At 48.6% G+C, this 20400-nt stretch overlaps 1 protein-coding gene across 1 annotated transcript; it reads right to left on the bottom strand.

Moving 5' to 3' along the window:
* Positions 1-1803: 1803 nt before the first annotated feature.
* Morn3 (MORN repeat containing 3) lies at positions 1804-20296 on the bottom strand. Its single transcript, XM_021631327.2, has 7 exons — positions 20135-20296; positions 13554-13662; positions 11290-11466; positions 5969-6126; positions 4655-4814; positions 2697-2881; positions 1804-2506 (listed from the first exon to the last, which is right to left on the bottom strand). Exons 1-7 carry the CDS (start codon positions 20147-20149, stop codon positions 2429-2431), a joined length of 882 nt encoding a protein of 293 aa, XP_021487002.1. The 5' UTR covers positions 20150-20296; the 3' UTR covers positions 1804-2428.
* Positions 20297-20400: the final 104 nt, after the last annotated feature.

The following is a 20400-nucleotide window of genomic DNA, read 5'->3' as shown; positions in this document are numbered from 1 at the left end:
TTACCTGGGCAGATTCTGGCATTGCTAGAAGGGGAAGGAAGGTCCAGGAGCACTGGTACCAGTGCTAGTACCAGTCCATACATACACTTCCACCCTAAGAATATAGAGGTCTGTGCTGGAGAGATGGCTCAGCAGTTAAGAGCATGTGCTCTTCAGCCAGAGGACCCTGTTTTGATTGCTTGCACCCATGTGGCAGCTCACACCTTCTTGGGCACCAGGCATGCATATGATATACACACAGGCAAAACACCCAAACACATAAAATAAAAATAATGTAGAACAACAAACAATATAGACCTAAGGTTAGACCCATACGAACCAGTTTCCTTTCAAACAGCACAGAGCGGTAGGCTACCTCACAGGCTCTGGAGTCACAGGAGAGGCAACTGGAGCTCTCCACATGGGGCCTGGGGCAGAGGAAACACTCCGCACCTGTAGTTGGGTTGGTCCTACATCTTGGAGTCAAGTACAGACAATACCCAATACCACACACCCTGAAGCAGGTCACCACACCTAGAGTTTAGGAGCAAAGAAAACCTCATCATGTCAGTGTGAGCTTTTTTGTTTGGTCGAGGCTATCCTTGTCCTCACTACTGAGACCAGGCTGGTTCTCTTCCTTCTCTAGAGAGCTGGAATTATAGGTGTGAGCCACCATGTCTCACTAAGGGCGCTTGCTGAGAATTTTATGGACAGACTTGGAGCCGAATCATTCCTTTGTAGCCTGTTTACATTGTAAGGTGTTGAGCTGGGCATAGTGGTGCAGGCCTTTAGTCCTCGGGAGGCAGAGACAGGCAGATCTCTGTGAGTTCGAGACCAGTCTGGTCTGCATAGTGAGCTCCAGGACAGTCAGAACTACAGAGTGAGACCCTATCTTAAAGAAAGAGAAGAAAACCAAATATTAAAAAAGCATTATAGCGACATCCCTGCTCTAGAGTCCAGGAGCATTCCTCTCTGTCCATCATGACACCCAGAAGTGTCTCCAGGCTTTACCATATATTCCTAAGTAGTTAGGGGACAGCAAAAATCCTAGGTGGTTTTAAACCACTGTCTGTCCATACCACAGAAAGAGGGTTTCTTTGTGTAGTTCTGTGTGTACTAGAACTCAATGTAGACAAGGCTGGCCTCAAATTCAGAGATCCTCCTGCCTCTGCCTCCCAAGTGCTAGGACTAAAGGCAAATGCCACCAGTGGTCTTAAAGACAAGATGTCGGGCTGGAGAGATGGCTCAGAGGATAAGAGCACTGATTGCTCTTCCTAAAGGTCCTGAGTTCAATTCCCAGCAACCACATGGTGGCTCACAACCATCCAAACATGAAATCTGGTCCCCTCTTCTGGCATGCAGGTGTACATGCTAACACACATTGCATAAGTAATAAATAAATAAATCTTAAAAAAAAAAAAACAAGATGTCACTATGCAACCCTACTCACTGTGTAGACTAGATTGGCCTCAAACTCACAGAGATCCTCCTGTCTCTGCCTCCCAAGTGCTAGGATTAAAGGTGTGTACCACCGCCCTGCTTACAGCTTCCTCAGGATTCTTGTATTAGTCTAAGAAGGTGAGGAGCTCAGGTCTTAGTGGCCACTGTGGCAGAGTACAGGCTCACTCTTTTTCTCTGAGCTATCTTAAGGGCAGAAGAGCTAAAGCCACTTGCTTCCCTGTCTCATACCCTCAGCTGCCCCTGATACCCATGTGTACATGTACACACACACCTACACCGGGGGAGAAATCCACACATTAGGGGAGGCGGCCTCTCCACTCCTTCAGGCCCCTCCAACCCCTACTCAAGCCATAGGCCCTTGGATTAAGGCCACCATGTTCTTTATTTTCATGAACTCAGATATAACACCATAGGGCAAAGGCTTTAAAACAAGTGGGTCCTGATGGAGAAGGAATACCCCATTCCCACTGGCAAAGAATAACCTAGTGTCTGGAGGAGTGGGTCCCTCTGGAGAAGCCAGGGGTGTGCCCAGAGACACTGGTTGTTCCTCCTGCAGGAGCTCCACCGGTCTGAGCAGTTTGGTGACACAGGCTGGAGTTTCTCCTGAGCCTCCATGCAGTGTCTGCACTGGAGGGGATGATGCTGGAGCTAGGATCAGAAACCAACCACCCGCACCCTCTCCCTAAAGCCCCACAGCCACCCCAAGACAAGGCCCCACCAACAACCCACAGCCATGTGCAAGGGCCTTGAGAAGGCATGAACCACCCCAGGAGGCTGAGAATGCAACTGAGGGGAGCTGGGCAGGACTGGAATGCACTTGGTCTTCTGGGAACGTGTTTCAAAGAGGAGTGACCAGGAAGGAAAATCTGGACCACGCGAGGCAAGAAACTTGCCCTCTCTGGTCTTCTGCTGAGCCCTTCAGTGTTCGGGGACCCAGAGCGGCCTCAGCCATCAGAGAGGGCAGCCGGCTGTGTCTTCTCAACTGGCATCAGTTGTGTCCCTCCTCAGGATGCATCAGTTTAGCTATTGCTTTTTTCAGCACGCCATCTGGGTCTAAAATCTCCACCTGCAGGAAAGTGGGGAGGGGAGAGGAGGGAGGACTGGTTGGTGGATTTAAGGAGCATGGAAGGCCCAGGCTGCCTTGCTAGAGATGCTCCGCTTGGAAAAAAAAAAGAACCACATCTATAGTCCCCAGACACGTGGGGCTGTGGATGCAGCTTTTCGTCTCGTTTTTGGGCAGCAGGAGGACCACCTACCTTAGGAATGGGGAACTGGGTGGGCTCAGGGGCCTCATCACGGCCGAAGTCAATCATGGTGCCACACTTGGCCACATCGTCCACCCAGAAGCCTTCAAACAGTTGACCATGGTCCAGATGAAAGAAACGCCCACGCCCATTCTTCATGCCTCTCTCCCAATTGCCCTCATATCTGTTTCCGTTCTCTAGAGAAAGTTCGGAAAAGCCATGGCTGCTGGGTGCAGGGAAGCAGCCAGGATCAGGCTGGGCCTGCCCAGTCCCAGCTGCTGACAAGTATGTTAGCTATCTGAGAGTCATTAAGAACAAAGCAGTAGGTGCAGTGTCCAGCTCAACATAAATGTCACTCAACTTCAACCACTTCAAGAGATTTTATTTTGCTAGTTGCAGTGGCTCACGCCTTTAATCCTAGCACTCGAGAGACAGGGCAGGTGAATCTCTGAGTTTGAAGCCAGCCTAGGCTACCAAGAGTTCCACTTGGAATAAAAGATAGTTCCTATCTTGGAATAAAAACAGATTTGATTTTTTTGTTTGTTTGTTTTTGAGACAGGGTTTCTCTGTGTAGCCTTGGCTGACTGGGATTTGCTTTGTAGACCAGTCTGGCCTTGAACTCACAGAGATCTGCCTGCCTCTGCCTCTGAGAGTGCTGGGATTACTACAGGTGTGGTCCACGTGCCCAGCTTTACTGTTTGGTGTTGGAGATAGAACAGGGCGCTTGTGCACTAGGCACATCCTTTGCCTTGAGGGCTACAGTTATAGCTCCAGTTTGTGCGCAGTAACAAAAACCAAAGCTGCTTTTGTTATTTTGTTTTGTTCTGCAGTGCTAGGGGTTTTGAGCATGCCAGGTAAGTGCTCTATACCCTCAGGCCTTGGCCGGAAACTCCAGATGTAGAACAGGAATTCAGAGCTCTATCTGCCTCTGCTTCCCAAGTACTGTGATTAAAGCCTAAACTTCATTTTATGAGACAGCATTTTGCTACACAGCTAGCACAGGCTGGTCTTAGACTCTCTTTTCTTTCTTTCTTCTCTCTCTCTCTCTCTCTCTCTCTCTCTCTCTCTCTCTCTCTCTCCTCGTTCTCTCCCCTCTCTGTTCCCCCTCTCCCCCCTCCTCAGTTTTTTGAGACAGGGTTTCTCTTTTGTAGCCTTGGCTGTCCTGGACTCGCTTTGTAGACCAAGAAGGACTAGAACTTACAGAGATCTGCCTGCCTTTGCCTCCCAGAGTGCTGGGACTGGAGACCACTGCGCCTGCTCAGGCTGCTCTCTTAAGTCGAGGCAGTACTGCTGATCCCAGGTGTTGGGAGATCATGCTCACCTCCCATTTTTTCTTCTGGCGTGAATGTGTTAAAAGCAGGCCCTTGCATGCCGTGGTTCATGGGTAAGACACATGTGGAGGCAAGAGGGCATCTCTGGGGAATCAGGATCAAACCAGATGGTCAGGCCTGTGCTGAAGCGCCATTGTTAGCCACCGAGCCAGCTCACAGGCTTTCCCATTTTTAGAAAATTCGGGCGTATGTTAACCACAGGGAAACGACTGAAGCCGCTCACGCTAATTACCTCGGGGTCCCAGAGCTAATGCCGGCTCACACCGGAATCTGAATTCATGCAAGCTCGCCCGGAGTACAGGCCATGAGGAATGAAGCACCAGGGACATTTGCTCTGCTCAGCCAGGGCTCACTGAATCCAGGTTACGCTCAGGGGAAGCTCACTGAAGGCAGTCCTGTAGCTATAGGGGCTCCAAACACCCTATAGACCCTGTAGACTGACCGCCTACACCCTCCCACCTGACCTAGGGCCTCAGTTTACTGGGCTCTCATGGAGGTCGAATCTCACTTTTCCCACGGCCAACAAGAATGGTATTATGGGGCGTGGCTGGCGGGGCAGGGGGTTGGGGCCAGATCTTTCCGGGACTGGGCGGGGTCAGAAGGCGTTGGGGCGAAGTTTGATGGACCCGGAGCACTCACTCAGCCGCAACATGCCCTCCCCGTCAGGCTTGTCGTTCTGCCAGTGGCCTTCGTAGATGTTGCCGTCGTGGTAGTACATGCGTCCCCACCCGCTGCGCTGGTTGTTACACCACTCACCCTCGTAATACTCCTTGGGTCCGAAAAACTGGATCCCATAGCCCTGAAAGCAGGAAGGTGTCCCCCCATTTGCCAGTTTACCCAAGTCTCACACCTACGCTTCCAAGCCCGCATTCCAAGCAGAGGTGAAGGAATTCTAGCTGTGTCTTCACTGCCTTCAGACACCCGCATATGATCGCCCAACCAACTCTGGCTGCATTCAGTGGCCTCCTCAGCTAGTCTACTTAGAAACACACATACATACATTTGGAGGCCAACCGCAGGAAATCAGAGACTGCTGGGGATCGCAACTCAAACTGGCTGGGTTTAAGTAACTGATCTGTACCTCCCTGACGCAGGTGCCATTACTCTCTTCCCTTCCTCGGGCAGACAAGACCTGCTGTTTAGCATCTCTGTTATTTCTTCTCACCCTCTGACACATTTGCCTGGCCAGCTCCTTGCTTCTTCGGGTGTGACCTCCTGCTCTGTGTATTCTAGGTCAGACTGCACGATCTCTCAACCACGGAAAACCACTGTTAACTCTGCATGAAATGTGAAGCATTTGTTTTAGGCTCAGTCTTTTCACCAGGAGCAAAGAACTTGGTGTCTCGGACTGTGCAACTGGCTGGCTGTGTCTCTAACACCGGGCTAGGGACTTCACCTCTCTGAGCTTGCTCCCTTGGTAAAAAGGAAATAGCCACGAAAACAAAGCTGTCAGAAAAGTCACTCAAGCGCCACATACATTAACTGCTCAAGAGCAACACGGCTGTAACTATCGGGGTCCATGGTTTATAGCCCAGGCTGCCCTCAAACTCACTAACCTCCTGCCTCCATCTTCAGAACTCTGCAGCCCCTCGCCCTGCTTCTGAGCTCTCATGGGACTCAGGCCAACAGAAAGAGGATTCTCAGAATGGGGTACCAGGGAGAAGAAAGCCAGGAAATGAGGGAGGGAAGGGGAGGAGACCTTGCTTGCTGTCTCCTTGTAGCCACAGAGGTTTTTAAAGGGCTCCTCCCTAGGGGCCCCCTTCTCTTGCTTCCTGTTTTCTTGGTTTTGATTTGAGAAGGACTATAATCCCCCCTTCCTTCTCCCACCCACCAAAACACTGGCTCAAGGTCCACCTCCCACCTTCCCCCTACACACACACACACACACACACACACACACACACACACACACTCTGCCTCCCCTACAAACAAGGCATGCTGGGAACCACTCACCGATTTCTTACCGCCTTTCCACCAGCCTGAGTACACCCTCCTGTACTTTCCAGTCTCTGGGTCAGGGTGACTAAGGATGCCATAGCCATCTTGCTTCCCAAACTTCCAGTCCCCTTCATACATAGCACCACTCTTCTTCCAGAACTGTGTTCCTTTCCCTGGTGACACATGATGGGCAAAGACCATAGATGGTTTATCACCCTGAAGCCAGAAGCCACATTCCAGCCCAAACCTCAGGGACCTCTGCCCTGAACGGTTTCTTCGTGACTGGAATAGGGTCTGTACCTCATCTTTAGACTGTAAGCATGGAGAAGAAAGGAAAGTTCCGTGTCTGACAACAGTGATTCTCCTGCCCACTAACAGCCATACTGATATGGCAAACCTGAGGCAGAGGTGAAGCTGAGGCGGGAGGATGGTGAGTTCCAGTCCAGCCTGGGCAAATCTGAGGCAAAATAAAGTTAAAAAAAAAAAAAAAAAAAAAAAAAAAGGCCAGAAAGTGGCGTGAGAGCCTCGGTTCAATTCCCAGCAGTGAAACAAAGGAAAAAGAAATCCTGCTGTTTACAACATGGATGAAAGACATTAAGATGAGTGAAACAGCTGTGCAGTGGTAGCACACACCTTTAATCCCAGCATTCAGGAGGCAGAGAGAGGCTAGCCTGGTCTATACAGTGAGTTCAGGACATCAAGGGCTACACAGAAATCCTGTCACAAAAAAACCAATAAAACAAAACAAACAAAACCCAAACCAAAAATAAATAAATAAAGAGCAAAATAAACCAGATGTAGAAGGACAAATACCAAGTGATAAGTGATGTGCCTGTCATGTGGACTATCAAACAGTCAAACTCAGAGATGAGAAAGATGGATATGGGTCAAAGGCTATTTCAGCATAAGGTGACTAGATTTCGGACTGTGATTATAGCTGATGACCAAGCCGGGGCTGGAGAGACTGCTCCTGGGGTGAAAGTGCTGGCCATGCAAGCCTGGTGACTTGAGTCTGAGCTCCAGGACCCACGGTGGAGAGAAAGAACTGGATTTCCATCTACACACATGCCGTGGCAATGCCTGTACTCACCCATGTACATCACACGTGCCTACATTTATGCTGTGACGGAGCTCAAACCCAGGGCCTTTTATGCATGCCCGGGAAGTCTTTTACCATCTGTCATCCTGTATTAGGAATTTGGGGGACAGGATTTTTTTTTTTTTTGTAAGATTGATTTTATTAAGTATATAATGTTCGGTCTGCATGTGCACCTGAACGCCAGAAGAGAGCACCAGATCTCATTATGGGTGGTTGTGAACCACCATATGGTTGCTGGGAATTGAACTCAGGACCTCTGGAAAAGCAAGCCGTGCTCTTAACCTCTGAGCCATCTCTCCAGCCCCTTGAGACAGGATCTTGTCCTGTTGCCTCATGATCCTTCCACCTACACTTCTCAAAGCCATGGATTACAGCTTGTGCTACCTTTCCTGGCCACAATACTTTCAGTGAATGTAGCAAAGGAATGAATGAATGAATGAATGAATGAATGAAGTCACCATAAAGCAAGCATGGCAAGCAAACACCCATGTCTACATGCAGCCACTCCTCAACTCCACTGTTGACTCGTTAGCAAGCGGGAATTTCCTGTCCCCTGAATAAACTTAGATCAAGAGCAGCTGGTGGCAGGGAGAGTATCCTGCTTCTTGGTTGGGTCTCTCAAGGAGAATCAACCACTGGAACTGTGAAAGCCAGGTGTCTCCCAGAAGGGACGGGCACATGAAGAAAAATATCTATGATTTACTTATACCCCTCTGAACATTTCCTTTAGCTAGGAAGAAAACTCTCACAAGTGTCAGGAATCACATCACTCTCCCTGGCATTTGTTCCACCATCTTCTGGCTATAGACTCTAGACTGAAGAATCGAGTCTGTGATCAGAACCATGGCTGAGTCAATCACTCTCTTCCTTGGATTTTCCCGTATTCGCTTTTATGTTTTTATAGTGCTGGGGGTCACATGCTGGGCTCGGCTCTTGTCAGGCAGCTGTCTACGCTATGCTAGCTACTTGACACAGCCAGAGTCATTCCTGAAGAGGGAGAAAACGTCTCCACCAGATTGGCCTGAGGGCAAGCTGGTGGGACATTTCTTGATTGATGATTGGTGTGAAAGGGCCATAGAGCTCACTGTGGGTTCTGTCACCCCTGTGTTAGTGAACCTGAGTGTGCTGTAAGAAAGCAGACTTGGGCAGGGGTGGCAAGGGAGATGGCTCAATGGTTGGGAACTCTTGCTGTTCTTACAGAGTATCAATGTCCATTTCCCAATACTCTTGGCTTACCACCATCCACAGAAATGAATGTGCTGCACACACATACATACAGGCAAACACACACATAAAATAAATGAACCCTAAAAAAGGAAGAAAGGAAGGAAGGAAAAGAAAGCAGAGTAGGCAAGCCACAAAGAGCAAGCCAGTCAGCAGCACTTCCCCGGCCTCTGTATCAGATGCTGCCTTGAATTCCTGTCCTGACTTTCTTTGATAATAGACTGTAATGTGAAATTTTAAGCTAAAATAAACCCTTTCCTCTCCAAGTTGCTTTTGGCCATAGTGTTTTATAATAATAAAAACCTGAGTAAGACAATTATTGAGCTATATTCCTAGCCCTTGTATTTTAAATTTTGTTTGTTTATAAAAGAATGTTTATTTCTAAAGATAGATTTTTGCTCCTGTGTCTATACCATGTGAATGTAGTAGCTACAGAGGCCAGAAGAGGGAGTTGTAACCCCTGGAAGCTGAAGATACAGGTGCTTGTGAGCCACTGGATGTAGTCTCTGGGAACTGAACTCAGGTTCTCAGCTTTTTAGTTTGTTTTGCTTTTTATGTTTGAGATGTGGTCTCAGAACTGGCCCCAAACTTGCCATGTAAATCAGGCTGGCCTCCAAGTCAGAGATTTTCCTACCTCTGTCTCCTGAGTGCAGGGTTTAGAAATGTGTACACCAAGGCCAGTGCACAGTACTTGTTCTTAACTGCCAAGCTATCTCTCCCGCCCGCTCTTAGGATCTCAAATCTAAAGCAGACGAGGTTTCAGTCATGTGTCATTTGCCTAGCGCTGTTTGAAATTGTGAAATAAGATATGCACATTAGGAGATAAAAATTTGATCTAGGCTCTTCCTGACAAGGGCAGACTCAGCCTTCATCCAGCACATGCTTGGCACACACAGTGCTGACTAGCCTGTACCCTTCTTTCCAACAGTGTTTGTCTGCGCTAAAGAGAGAGAAAGCTTTGGGCTGGAGAGATAGATGGTTCAGTGGTTATGAGCATTTGCCGCCTTTGCAGAGGACCAGGGTTCTGTTCCCGGCATGCAGACAGAAGCTCACAACCACCTGTAACTTCAGTTCCAGTGGGATCTGATGCCCTCTTTTGATCTCCTTAGGCACCAGGTACTCACATGGTGCATATATATATATATATATATATATACGTGCCGTGGTCCATGAGGCACAATGTATTTGTTGTATAGTTATCTGTACTAGCATCTGAATGTTTTTTTTTCTCTCTCTTTCTGTCTCTCTGTGTTTTGCTTTGTTTTGGAGATAGGGTCTCATTATACAGCCACAGCTGTCTGGAACTCCCCATGTAGACCATCCTGGTCTTGAACTCACAGAGATCAATCTACTTCTGCCTCTGGAGTAATGGAACTAAAGTTATGAGCCACCACAGCTGGCCACTACTTTCTTTTTTTAATTGTATTTTGTTTTGAGATAAGGTCTGGAGTAGTTCAGGCTGACCTTGAACTCCTGATCTTCTACATTCTCTTCCAAGCACTTGGGACAACAGGACTGGCCTATAACACTTGGCTTTCCCACCACTGTTTTGTTTGAGACAGGGTCATAGCCCAGCCTTAATCTTCCTACATCTGCCTCCTCAGCCAACAACAGGAATTACAGGTGTCTACACGAAAACCACACCCCAGTCTGGCCCACTTTCTCTCCCCGTGCCTCTGCTCCAGCTACACTGACTTCTAGTCTGCTCCTCAGTCAAGCTACACTAACCTACCAGATCCTATGGCTTAAGGTCAAAACTTGAGACCAAATGCCCTTCAGCCTGGTCCCTGCATTTTCATCCTTTCAGTGCAGCTCAAACATCACCTTGCTCCTACTGTCTTCTGTCTCTTTCCTCCCTTCCTCTCCTCTGTATCAGAGGCTGCCTTGAATTCCTGTCCTGACTTTCTTTGATAATAGACTGTAATGTGGAATTTTAAGCTAAAATAAACCCTTTCCTCTGTGGTGCCCTTACACCCCATACTATCCCTGGAGTAGTGGCTTCCTCCCACCGGGCCTCAGCTGCATCACTTGGGGAATGTGATGGTGATCTACAGATTCTCTGCAACTCTCCTTACTCCCTGAGTCATCTTGCTGGCCTCCCAGCTCTTTTTTGTTTGTTTGCTTGCTTGCTTGTTTTGTTTTTTGAGACAGGGTTTCTCTGTGTAACAGCCCTGGCTGTTCTGGAACTCATTTTGTAGACCAGGCTGGCCTCGAACTCAATAGAGATCCAGCTTGCCTCCGCCGTGCGCTGGGATTAAAGGTGTGCACCACTGTGCCCTGCACAGTGATGGTAATGACTATCTCAAGACTGAGGCTGGCAGAACTGGGATTCTGGCCGTGCAGGCTCGTGGATTCTAGAGCAGATAACCCAGGAAGGCAGGAAAAGAAGGTCATTAAGTCTGGAATTGCAAGACTGGATTGAGTTTTTAAATAGAGGCACACCGTCCAACCCCAACCTCACTCCCGGTCAGGATTTGTATTGCATCACCAGAACCCCTTCGCCCCCTGCTGGTCAGACCTGAGCCCAGGCACACAGACGTGTTCATGGACGCCCAGTTACTTCTGGGGGTTGGAGAGGTTCTACCTGTATCCTGAGGCCCAGGCCCTGTGCTCCACCATCTGCAGAGCATCAGGGCTGAGTCTGAAGCCCAGGACACCTACTGCAAACCATTTTCTTAATGTGTTACCTTTTCTCCTGCCAACCAGCCCCAGGCTCAGCCAGCCTGTCAGAAGGAGAGGATCACAGAATCCCCAGAGCCCCAGCTTTGGGCTGGCTTCTCATGACCCCTGTCCCATTTCTGTTCCTATGCCCTTGCTCAGCTGAAGTCGGGATTGAGATGGATTTCAGAGCCACAGCATGGCTGATCCTGGTCAACACTCACCCTCTAAGGAGGTTTGGGGACAGGCCGTTTATGTTCTTAATGGACTACATACACTGCTTTGCTTTGTTTTGCATTACCCACACACACTGACCCCACACAGACCACTAATCCTTCAAGGGTCTCCTACTCACCATGTTTCAGGTTGTCTTTCCACTCGCCTTCGTAGTGATCACCATTCACAGCGAACACTTGGTGCCTCCGTCCATTCTTCTGGGCTTTCTGTTCCCATTTTTTCCACAGGGGCTCTGTTTTTTTGGGGTACTTGGTGACTGGCATGATGGGTGCTTCTGTGATGGTGGTGGAGGAGGCTGGCAAAAGGTAGGGGCATCAGGGGCTCAGTGTATCCCATGTATCTCTGGGATCCTGGGGTTTCTTGGGGAGGTGCCAGCCTGAGTTCCAGGAGGGCAGGTCATGTGTGTTCTGAGTCCCCAGGGCAGGTGAGCAGCCCTCAGCGGGGACCCTGCTGTGCTGGATTGACCCAGGACAGCCACCTCCTTTGCATTTTCCTGGGTCCCTTCTATGGGAGGTGTGATGGCACAATCCCTTTGGAACCCAGGGAGACCAATAGGAACCCAGGGTTTGTGATGACATCAGGGAGACGCTGCTCCTGGGAAGAATGATGGTCACTGACATGGTGACTAGGAGGACCAATCAAACTGGGCTTTGGTGGAAGAGGAGCACAGTGGGAAGGGTCAGGTGGTGGTAAGTCCAGGGGTGTGAGTGGGGAGCAAAGAGACAGCTGCCTTCTGCACACACTGCAGAAGCATCCCGGGGCCAGCACCTGCACTATTATCGCTTGGTCATGTCTGATAGATGGGACAGAGAATGCTTAGGGAGTTGCCTTTCAGCTGGGGAGATCCCACAAATTAAAGAGACTGAGTCCAAGGTGACTGATTGTTCTAGAATGGCTAAACAGTGAGACCTTGCCTCAAAACAAATACACTAGGAAAGTCCTCAAAACACTGGTCATCTGTCTGCATCTGACCCCTGACCTCTGTTTAAGCACTCTATTCAAACCCCTGGCTAGCTCTTTCTATGGATCTACATCACGCTTTGTTTATGCAGTGCTGAGGATCAAACCCAGGGCCTCATGTATGCTAAGCAAGTACTCAAGCAACTGGTCCTCTGCCTTTTCCAGAAGGCAGCATCAGATCCCATGTGACTGGAGTTACAGTCAGTGATGACCCACCATCTGGATTTGGGGATGCAGACCCAGATCCTCTGCCTGAGCAGGCGGTGCTCTTAACTGCTGCGCCGCCACCACCGCTACCCAGTCATTTCTCCACATGACCTTTCAGCAGGAATCTGGATCCCTGGCCTCAGATGGGGAGTGGGAACTTTGAGAGGGGCAGAAGGATTTTGCTGCTGGCAGAGTTCTGGGGCTACCAATCTGCATCTGCAGTATCTTTACATGCTCTTCAAGACCAATCTTGGTAGTACCTTTCCCTGCTGAAAGCACCCCTGCTCTGGCCACCATTCTCAGCAGAGATGACAAGGGACCATGTGCTTTTCTGTTTCTTACCATACCCAGTACCTGCACAAAATATGTCCCCAACTAAGGACAGAGGGATGCTGGGACTGTTAATGCAACCTGTAGTCAGAACTGCTAGAAAGTTGAAGCAGAAGAATCACCATGAGTTTGAGGTCAGCTTGGGCTACAAAGTGAGGCCCCTGGCTCAAAAACAAGCAGAAACCGGGGCAGGAGGGGGGGGGAAGGATGGCTCAGTGGTTAAGAGCACTTACCACTCTTCTGTTGTTGTTTTGGGTTTTTGAGACAGGGTTTCTCTGTGTAGCCTTGGCTGCCCTGGACTCCCTTTGTATACCAGGCTGGCTGGGAACTCACAGAGATCCACCTGCCTCTGCCTCCCACTATGCTCGGCTTCACTTAACCACTCTTGCAGAGGACCTGGCTCAGTTCCCAACACCCAGAGCGCAGCTCACAGTGTAACTCCAGTTCTAGGGAATCAAATGATGGCATACAGATTGCACACAGAAATACAAGTAGGCAAAACACCCACTCACATAAAATTGAGAGAGAGAGAAAGAGAAGGAGAGAGAGAGGAACAAAAGTTAAAGGAGGTATTGGTGCCATATTAGCCCAAAAGTGACAGTGTGTCCTGGACTTCCTCAGAACTGTAAGAGAATCCTGCCCAGACACTAATGAGGTTACGGTGTCAATAAATGTCACTGCTTGTCTAAGACTCCACTCTTGTCCCCACGCTTTTCTGAACTTACAGAGAGGTTGAAGTCCACCGAAAAAGAAATGTCTGCAAGCCTGCCCAGGTTGTTTTGTTTCTAAAGAACAAAGGAGAGTAGTTCGGGCACTGGAGGCACGGGGCACAGACAGCTGGGGGTCATTTCTGAGCTCGAGCCCGGCTGCGTCCACCCAACTCACCTGTAGCAGCAGCTTTGAGTTTCCATTCAGCTAGAGTTAAACAGGAGTGTGAGGCTCCTGGGAGGTTGTTACGGTAACAGCAAAGCAAGCTGGTAATGCCGGCTTCTTCCTGCAGAGGCAGGAGAGCGGGAAATTATAAGGACAAGGAAAGTCATTTTTGTTCATAGTCTCATAGGACTGCTTTGGAGACCGTCTCTGTGGAAGTCATAGTCATAGATGCAAAATCTTGATCCCCAAACGCTCATATCCTATGATGTAGCCCTGCAGCTCCTGGAAGACCTGCCTCACTCCTCTACTTTTCTCTTGGTCCTGTCCTGCTAAGCCTCCCACTCAACATTTGCTGGAGCTACGACACACTTGCTTCCCTGCTGTTCTTGGAAAGTGGGCCACATTCCTGCCTCAGGCCTTGGGCTCTTTTGGGACAGCTGCCAGGACCTCTCTCCCTCCACTTGAGAGCACGGATCTTGCCTTCCTGTCCTGTCAAACATTAGCTCCTCATTAGAACATGAGAACCCAGGAGTTCTCAGAACCACCCTATTTAAAATGGGAACCTCCTTGTGTTTCATTCTTGTTTGTTCTGTTCCAGCATTTAGCAATGCTACCAACACACCCACCCAGCCCCCTAGAATTATCTATCTGTAGAGACATAGCTTTTTCATTCTCAGATTTTTTTTTTTTTTCCCTCAAGACAGGGTCTCACTATAGCCCTGGCTGTCCTGGAACTCAGTATGTAGACCATGCTGGCCTAACAGAGATCCACCTTCGTCTGCCTGGAAAGTGTTGGTATTAAATTTAAGCTTTTATTTATTTTGAATGCTCTATGTACCTGCCAGTACAGAGGGCAGTAGAGGGTACAGATGGTTGTGAGTCACCATGTGGTTGCTGGGACTCGAACTCAGGACCTCTGAAGAGCAGACAGACCTCTTAACCACTGAGGCATCTCTCCAGCCCTCATTCTCACTTTTATTTTGTGTAAAAATAAACAAACAGGGTGGTGGTGATGCACGCGCACACACACACAGAATACAAATTTCAAACACACAGGAAAACATGGCTGTAACGAATAGCCACTACTTCCTCTTCCTTCACTCAACATGTCTGCTATTCTTCCCAGTCTGAAAACAGAGAAAGTTTTGTAGGTTTTTATTGTTGGAACTCACAGAGATCCATTTATCTCTGCCTCTAAGTTCTGGGATCAAAGGTTTTCGCCACCAAGACTTTCTCATCCCACCGTCAGCTTCCTTATGTTCTTGGTGACAAATGAACTGCTCTTTGTGTCAATGTGATTTCGTTTCATTTTGTTTCCAGGCAGGGTTTCTCTGTGCAGCCCTGGCGGCCTTGGAACTTACTCTGTAGACCAGGCTGGCCTCGAACTCACAGAGATATGCCTGCCTCTGCCTCCCAAGGGCTGGGATTAAAGGTGTGTGCCAGCACTGCCTGGTGTCACTGTGATTTTAATTCCTTACAGGAATCAGCTGTTTCCAAATTCCTATCTCAAGTACTCAGTTGGCCCAGCTGGGTTCTACAGCCTGCCCTGGCTGACTCTGATTCTCCTCATTCTACTTCCCTCTTCAGGCACCTGGCCAGCAGCTGAAGCCAGCCTTTATCCTGGTACAAAATGTCCTTTGGCTAGAGGCCCTGTCCGGAGCCTCCTTGCCACCTGCTGAGCGGCACCGTCAGGTCCAGGCACTCATTCTTTCTAGGCCAGACTACAACCCAACATTCTGCATATCAGTTCCTCACTGTGAGTGGCTCATTTTTTGTTCGTTTGTTTGTTTAATGAAAGTTGGAGGAAGCCAGGTCTGACTCGCAGAGGCAGGTCTGAGCTATGGTTTATTTGTATCACAATCTGGCCAAGGGGACAGGTTGTAGGCGTATGATGCTGCTCTCCCTATGGGGTCAGAATCTGCCAGCATTTTTTAAAAATGTTTTTATTTTATGTGTATGAGTGTTTTGCCTGCATGGATGTCTGTGTACCATGTGAGTGCAGTGTCTATAAAAGCCAGAAGAGGATGTCAGATCCCCTGGACCTGGAGGTACAAACAGTTGTGAGCCGCCATGTGGGTGCTGGGATGGAACCCTGGTCCTCGGGAAGAGCAGCCAGCACTCTTAACCAGTGAGCCATCTCCCTAACTCAGGGGCATTTTTCACAAGTCTGTAAGTGGGTCACTTGGACTGGCAAGTCCTTGGTATAAGACTTTTGGCATTTATTTCAAATGCCCTTTTGCTGTTCTTGTTAAAGATTTTGTAAAATTTCTTGTTTTATGTGTTTGAGTTTTGCCTGAATATATAAAATGTACCACATTTCTCCCGCCTGTTGACTGCAGAGACCAGAGATACCCTTTAACTGACATTATGCCTGGTGGTAAACCTCCAGATTGGTGCTGGGAACCAGACACCAGTCCTCTGTAAGCGCAGCAAACATTCTTCACCTCCAAACCCTCTTGCCAGCCCTCAAACACGTTTATAACAATCTCTCGCCAGATCTGCAAGGTTGGGATGTGACTAGACTCTTCTCAAGGACTTCATTTACAAGAAGGGTGTTCCCGTGTGATGTGAAGAGAGAGAGGCTTCCCCCCCCCATATATAAATGCTACCTTGGGGAGGTGTGGTCCTGTAGACATTAACAAACTCCAAAGCTCTGGCTTAAGCCTGGGTGTTCTGCCCTAGCAAAGAAACCTCAGACCTCATTCAGAAGTGTCCAGATTCAGCGGGCACCATTCATACTGAAAATGAAATTGAGAGTGGGGCGTCCTGGATCAGAACAGCTTGGGTCTCAGCCTTCCCAGAATTACCAGGAAAGACCTACCTGTCTGGACCAGCAAGTCTCATTGAATACAATGGACAGAAGGTGGAATCAGCCCAAGTACCCAGCAGTGAGTGAATGCATAAACAAAGTGAAGTCTCTCTGTGCAATGGAATATTATTGGGCCATAAAATGAACGCAGTCCTGTATGGTGCATGCTGTAACACGGACAGTACTTGGAAACGCGATGCTGGGAGAGAACAGCTGGACACCAAAGGACACTAAATAGATCCCATTCGTTTCAAGTGTCCGTGGGAGGCCAATCCATCAGTAGAGAAGGTAGGTTAGTGGGTGTTGGGTAGTCATGCTTAAGGCACGAGTTGTTTCGTTTTGTTTAGACAGTCTCATTCTGCAGCCCTGGAGGGCCTGGAACTTGCCTCCTAGACCAGGATAGCCTCTGTCTCATGAGATCACGCTGTTTCTACTCTCTGAGGGCTAGAATTAAGAGCATGGGCCACTGCACCAGGCCTCCAGCTCTCTTTGCAGCTTCCCGGACCTTCCGTCACCAGCTCCAGGGTGCTGGGATGAAAGTGTGTAACAACAGGCAAGGCTTGCTGGGATTTCTCTTTTTGGGGTTGATAAGATTGTTCTAAAATTGACTGTGGTGATGGTTTCACAACTCTGTGGGAAGTCTTAAAACCAACTGTAGACTCTAAATGATGTATGAATTTTGTATCTATAAAGCTGTCTGTCAAGTCTTCCGTGTAGAAGGAGCGCCCTCTAGGGGCTATCAGAGGTTTAGATTGGGTCACAGGCCAATTTCTGTTTGTTTCTTTAAAGACAGGAACTTCCTATGTAGCTCTAGCTGGCCTGGAACTCTCTTTGTAGACCAGGCTGATTTTATTTTATTTTTAGTTTTGGTTTTTCAAGACGAGGTTTCTCGTGTAGCCTTGGCTGTCCTGGACACACTTTGTAGACTAGGCTGGCCTTGAATTCACAGGGATCCTCCTGTCTCTGCCTCCCCGATTGCTGGGAACACAATCATTCGCCACTGCGCGCTGCTGGCCAGGCTGATTTTAAATGGAAACAGATTGGACTGTCTTTGCCTCCTGAGTCCTGAGACTGACCAGTCACTGTGACTGGTCAATATTTTATGGTGTTAAGCACAGAACCCAGGGCCTTGCACAGGTTCAGTGACTGGCACATTCCTTCAATCCCAACACTCAAAAGGCAGAGGCAGTCGGATCTCGGGGTTTGAGGACAGCCTGGTGTACAGAGTAAGTTCAGAAATGGCTACACAGAGAAACCCTGTCTTGAAAAAAATAATACCATGTAGTCTTGGCTTTGTTTCTGGGGCACTCACTTGTAGGCCAGGCTGGCCTGAAACTCATGAGCCTCCTGAATGCTAGGGTTATGGGTTCATGTTACCACCCTGTAATTTTTTCTCTTTTAGTGCTGGGGATGGGATCCAGGCATGCTAACTACAAGTTTTACCATTTGAATTCCATCCGAGCCCTTGTTTAACATTTCACTGAAGTGTAAAAATGTGACAAGGTCTCATGTAGCCCGCACTAGCCTTAAGTTGTTTTGTAGTTGAGGGTGATCTTAAACTCCTGATCCTCCTTCCTCCTGTGTTCACCTCCCAAGTGCTTAGATTACAGGTGTGCACTGGCATGCCTCTTGTGAAAACTGATTTCCGCTGGGATTTTCTCCTTCAGAAACAATGTCTTTTATTTTATTTATTTATTTATTTTGTTTCCTTGCAGCTATGTGGGCCATCTCCTAGTGAATCTGCTGATTGTCTCTTTTTCTCTCCCTTTAGTCCTTTTTTTGTTCCTAATCTCTGTGGCACTGCTCTATGGGACCGGGCAGGATGAGAACAGTCCCTTATTCTGGAAAGTTCTACTCCAGGGCAGAACCGTGTTAGAGGGAATGGGCTTTGTCTGCTAGCCTCTATCCCCTTTCTGTCTGTCTGTCTGTCTCTCTTTTATTTATTTTTTTTCAAGATGGGCTCGCTCGTGTAGCCCAGGTGAGCCTTGAACTATGTAACCAAGGACAGATATAAACTTCTGGTTTGTCTTGACTCTAGCTCTAAAGTGTTGGGATTGCAAAGGTAGCTGCCACCATGCTGCAAAATGCCCTGTCAAAGCCAAGCATAATGTCTACAGGCATAAGCCAGTGGAAATTACAGTGTCCAAAAATAGTTGTTAGGCAAAGCAATAAAACTAATAAATTATCCCAAGGGAAAAAAAAGCACAGCCTCACTAGCAATTAAAGAAGTGAAAATTAAACTAACCCTTCCATACGATTACATACTGTCTAGACTAGGGAAAGTGCAGAAAAAGAATGGCCTGTAATGCTGGCTGCCCTATGGTCCAAGAGACCAGTACACAGCTGGCCATTCTTGCAATTAGGTAAACCCTTCTGAGGAACTTTCTGGAACTGTGCAGACAGAGCAGTACTACTGTCTTGTGTGTGAATAATCCTAGTTGTGGACTATTATTTGTTCAATACAGAATTAGAATGAGGCTCTGGCACACTTTAAAAAATTACTTCTTGGGCTAGAGAGATGGCTCAGTGGTTAAGGGCAAATACTTGCCAGGAGGTAGGGGCCATATACCTTTGAACCCAACACTCAGGAGGCAGAGGCAGGTGGATTTCTGAATTCAAGGCCAGCCTGGTCTACAGAGTGAGTTCCAGGACAGCAAGGGCTACACAGAGAAACTGTCTCGAAAAAACAAAAATAAACAAAAAAAGAATTTCCTTTTTAATTATTTTTCTGTGCTTGTTTTGAAGCATTTAAAAAAAAAATCATGCTGGTTTCCTCTTTGGCCTTGTACTCTTTTAAGCCTCTCTTCCTCAAGGGATAATTAACTTAGGGAGATAGGAGCTATACAAACAAGAAAATCTTAGAACAGCCGAGCAACTTCCTCAGGGCACAAGAATCCCTAATCTTACATTTTTTTTAGAACAGTGATTAGAACTCATAAATCTCCAAGAGTGTGGTAGCACACACCTTTAATCCCAGCACCTGGGAGGCAAAGGCAAGTGCATCTCTGTGAGTTTGAGACCAGCCTGCTCAGGAAAGAGTTCCAGGACAGCCACGGCTACACAAAAAGATTCATTCATTGGTCTCAGCCTAAAGGGGTTTTGGCCCAATAACGTTATTAACTCAAGACTTTCTTGGGGGCGGTGTCTCTGTGGGTGGTTGGTTCAAATCCCAGAGCCTCATCCGGTAGGAGAGCTAGCTCCGGTAACTTGTCTTCTGACCTCCATGCTCACACCACTGAGTGGGTGAGCTCTGCTTTGAGGTATGGCCGCCTGGAAGGAAGGCTGGTCTCCTAAACCCTCATGCCTCTACCTCCCGGGTGCCGCGATTATTGGCCTGAGCTACCACGCTTGGTTCCTAAAATACTTTTTTTGAGGCCTCAAGCATTCCAGCAATGTTAAGAAATCATCAGGTGTAAATACAAAACTGAAATATTTCCGACTGAGACGGGGCGGGCTTGTAATCCCGGAGTCTGTGAGGCTGAAGCAGGAGGATGGAAGTTTGAGGCCAGTCCGGGCTAACAGGTCGAACTAGTTCCAAAGACAAAAAATGAAAGAGAGAGAGAGAGAAAAAAAAAAAAGCTCCTTCGCGTAGAAGAAGAAAAAAAAAAGTGATTTTGCGAAATCCTTTAAAATCGAAGAATAATTCCTGTGCCCAGACGCCAGTGTTCACGTGACTTGCAAAAGCTCCAGACACCACGGGCGGAGTCACGACACGACGCTCCCCCGCACTTTCTGCCCCACCCTCCGTAGGTTCCGCGTGGAAAAGGCCCCCTCCCCCACTCACTTCCGCGACGGGCATCCAGAGCGCAGGCGTAACTCCCAGTCTCCTTTCCGTTGCTTCCCAGGCCAGCGTTGGCCAATGCGCATGTGCGAGGGCGCTAGGCCGGGTAATGGCGCGGGAGCAGGTGGCTCCCGAGAGCTCGCGCGACGGGCTCCTCCCACCTGGAGAGGCAGGCGGGGCCGCGCCGGCTTCGGCGCGCACGCGCGCTGGGTGCAGGGCCCGGCGACCGTTGAAGCGCGCCACACGCATGCTCGTTGAAAGCGAGCGAG

Source organism: Meriones unguiculatus, chromosome 4 (assembly GCF_030254825.1).
Source record: "Meriones unguiculatus strain TT.TT164.6M chromosome 4, Bangor_MerUng_6.1, whole genome shotgun sequence".
Lineage (NCBI taxonomy): Eukaryota > Metazoa > Chordata > Mammalia > Rodentia > Muridae > Meriones > Meriones unguiculatus.
This window is presented reverse-complemented; position numbering and strand designations above follow the sequence as displayed.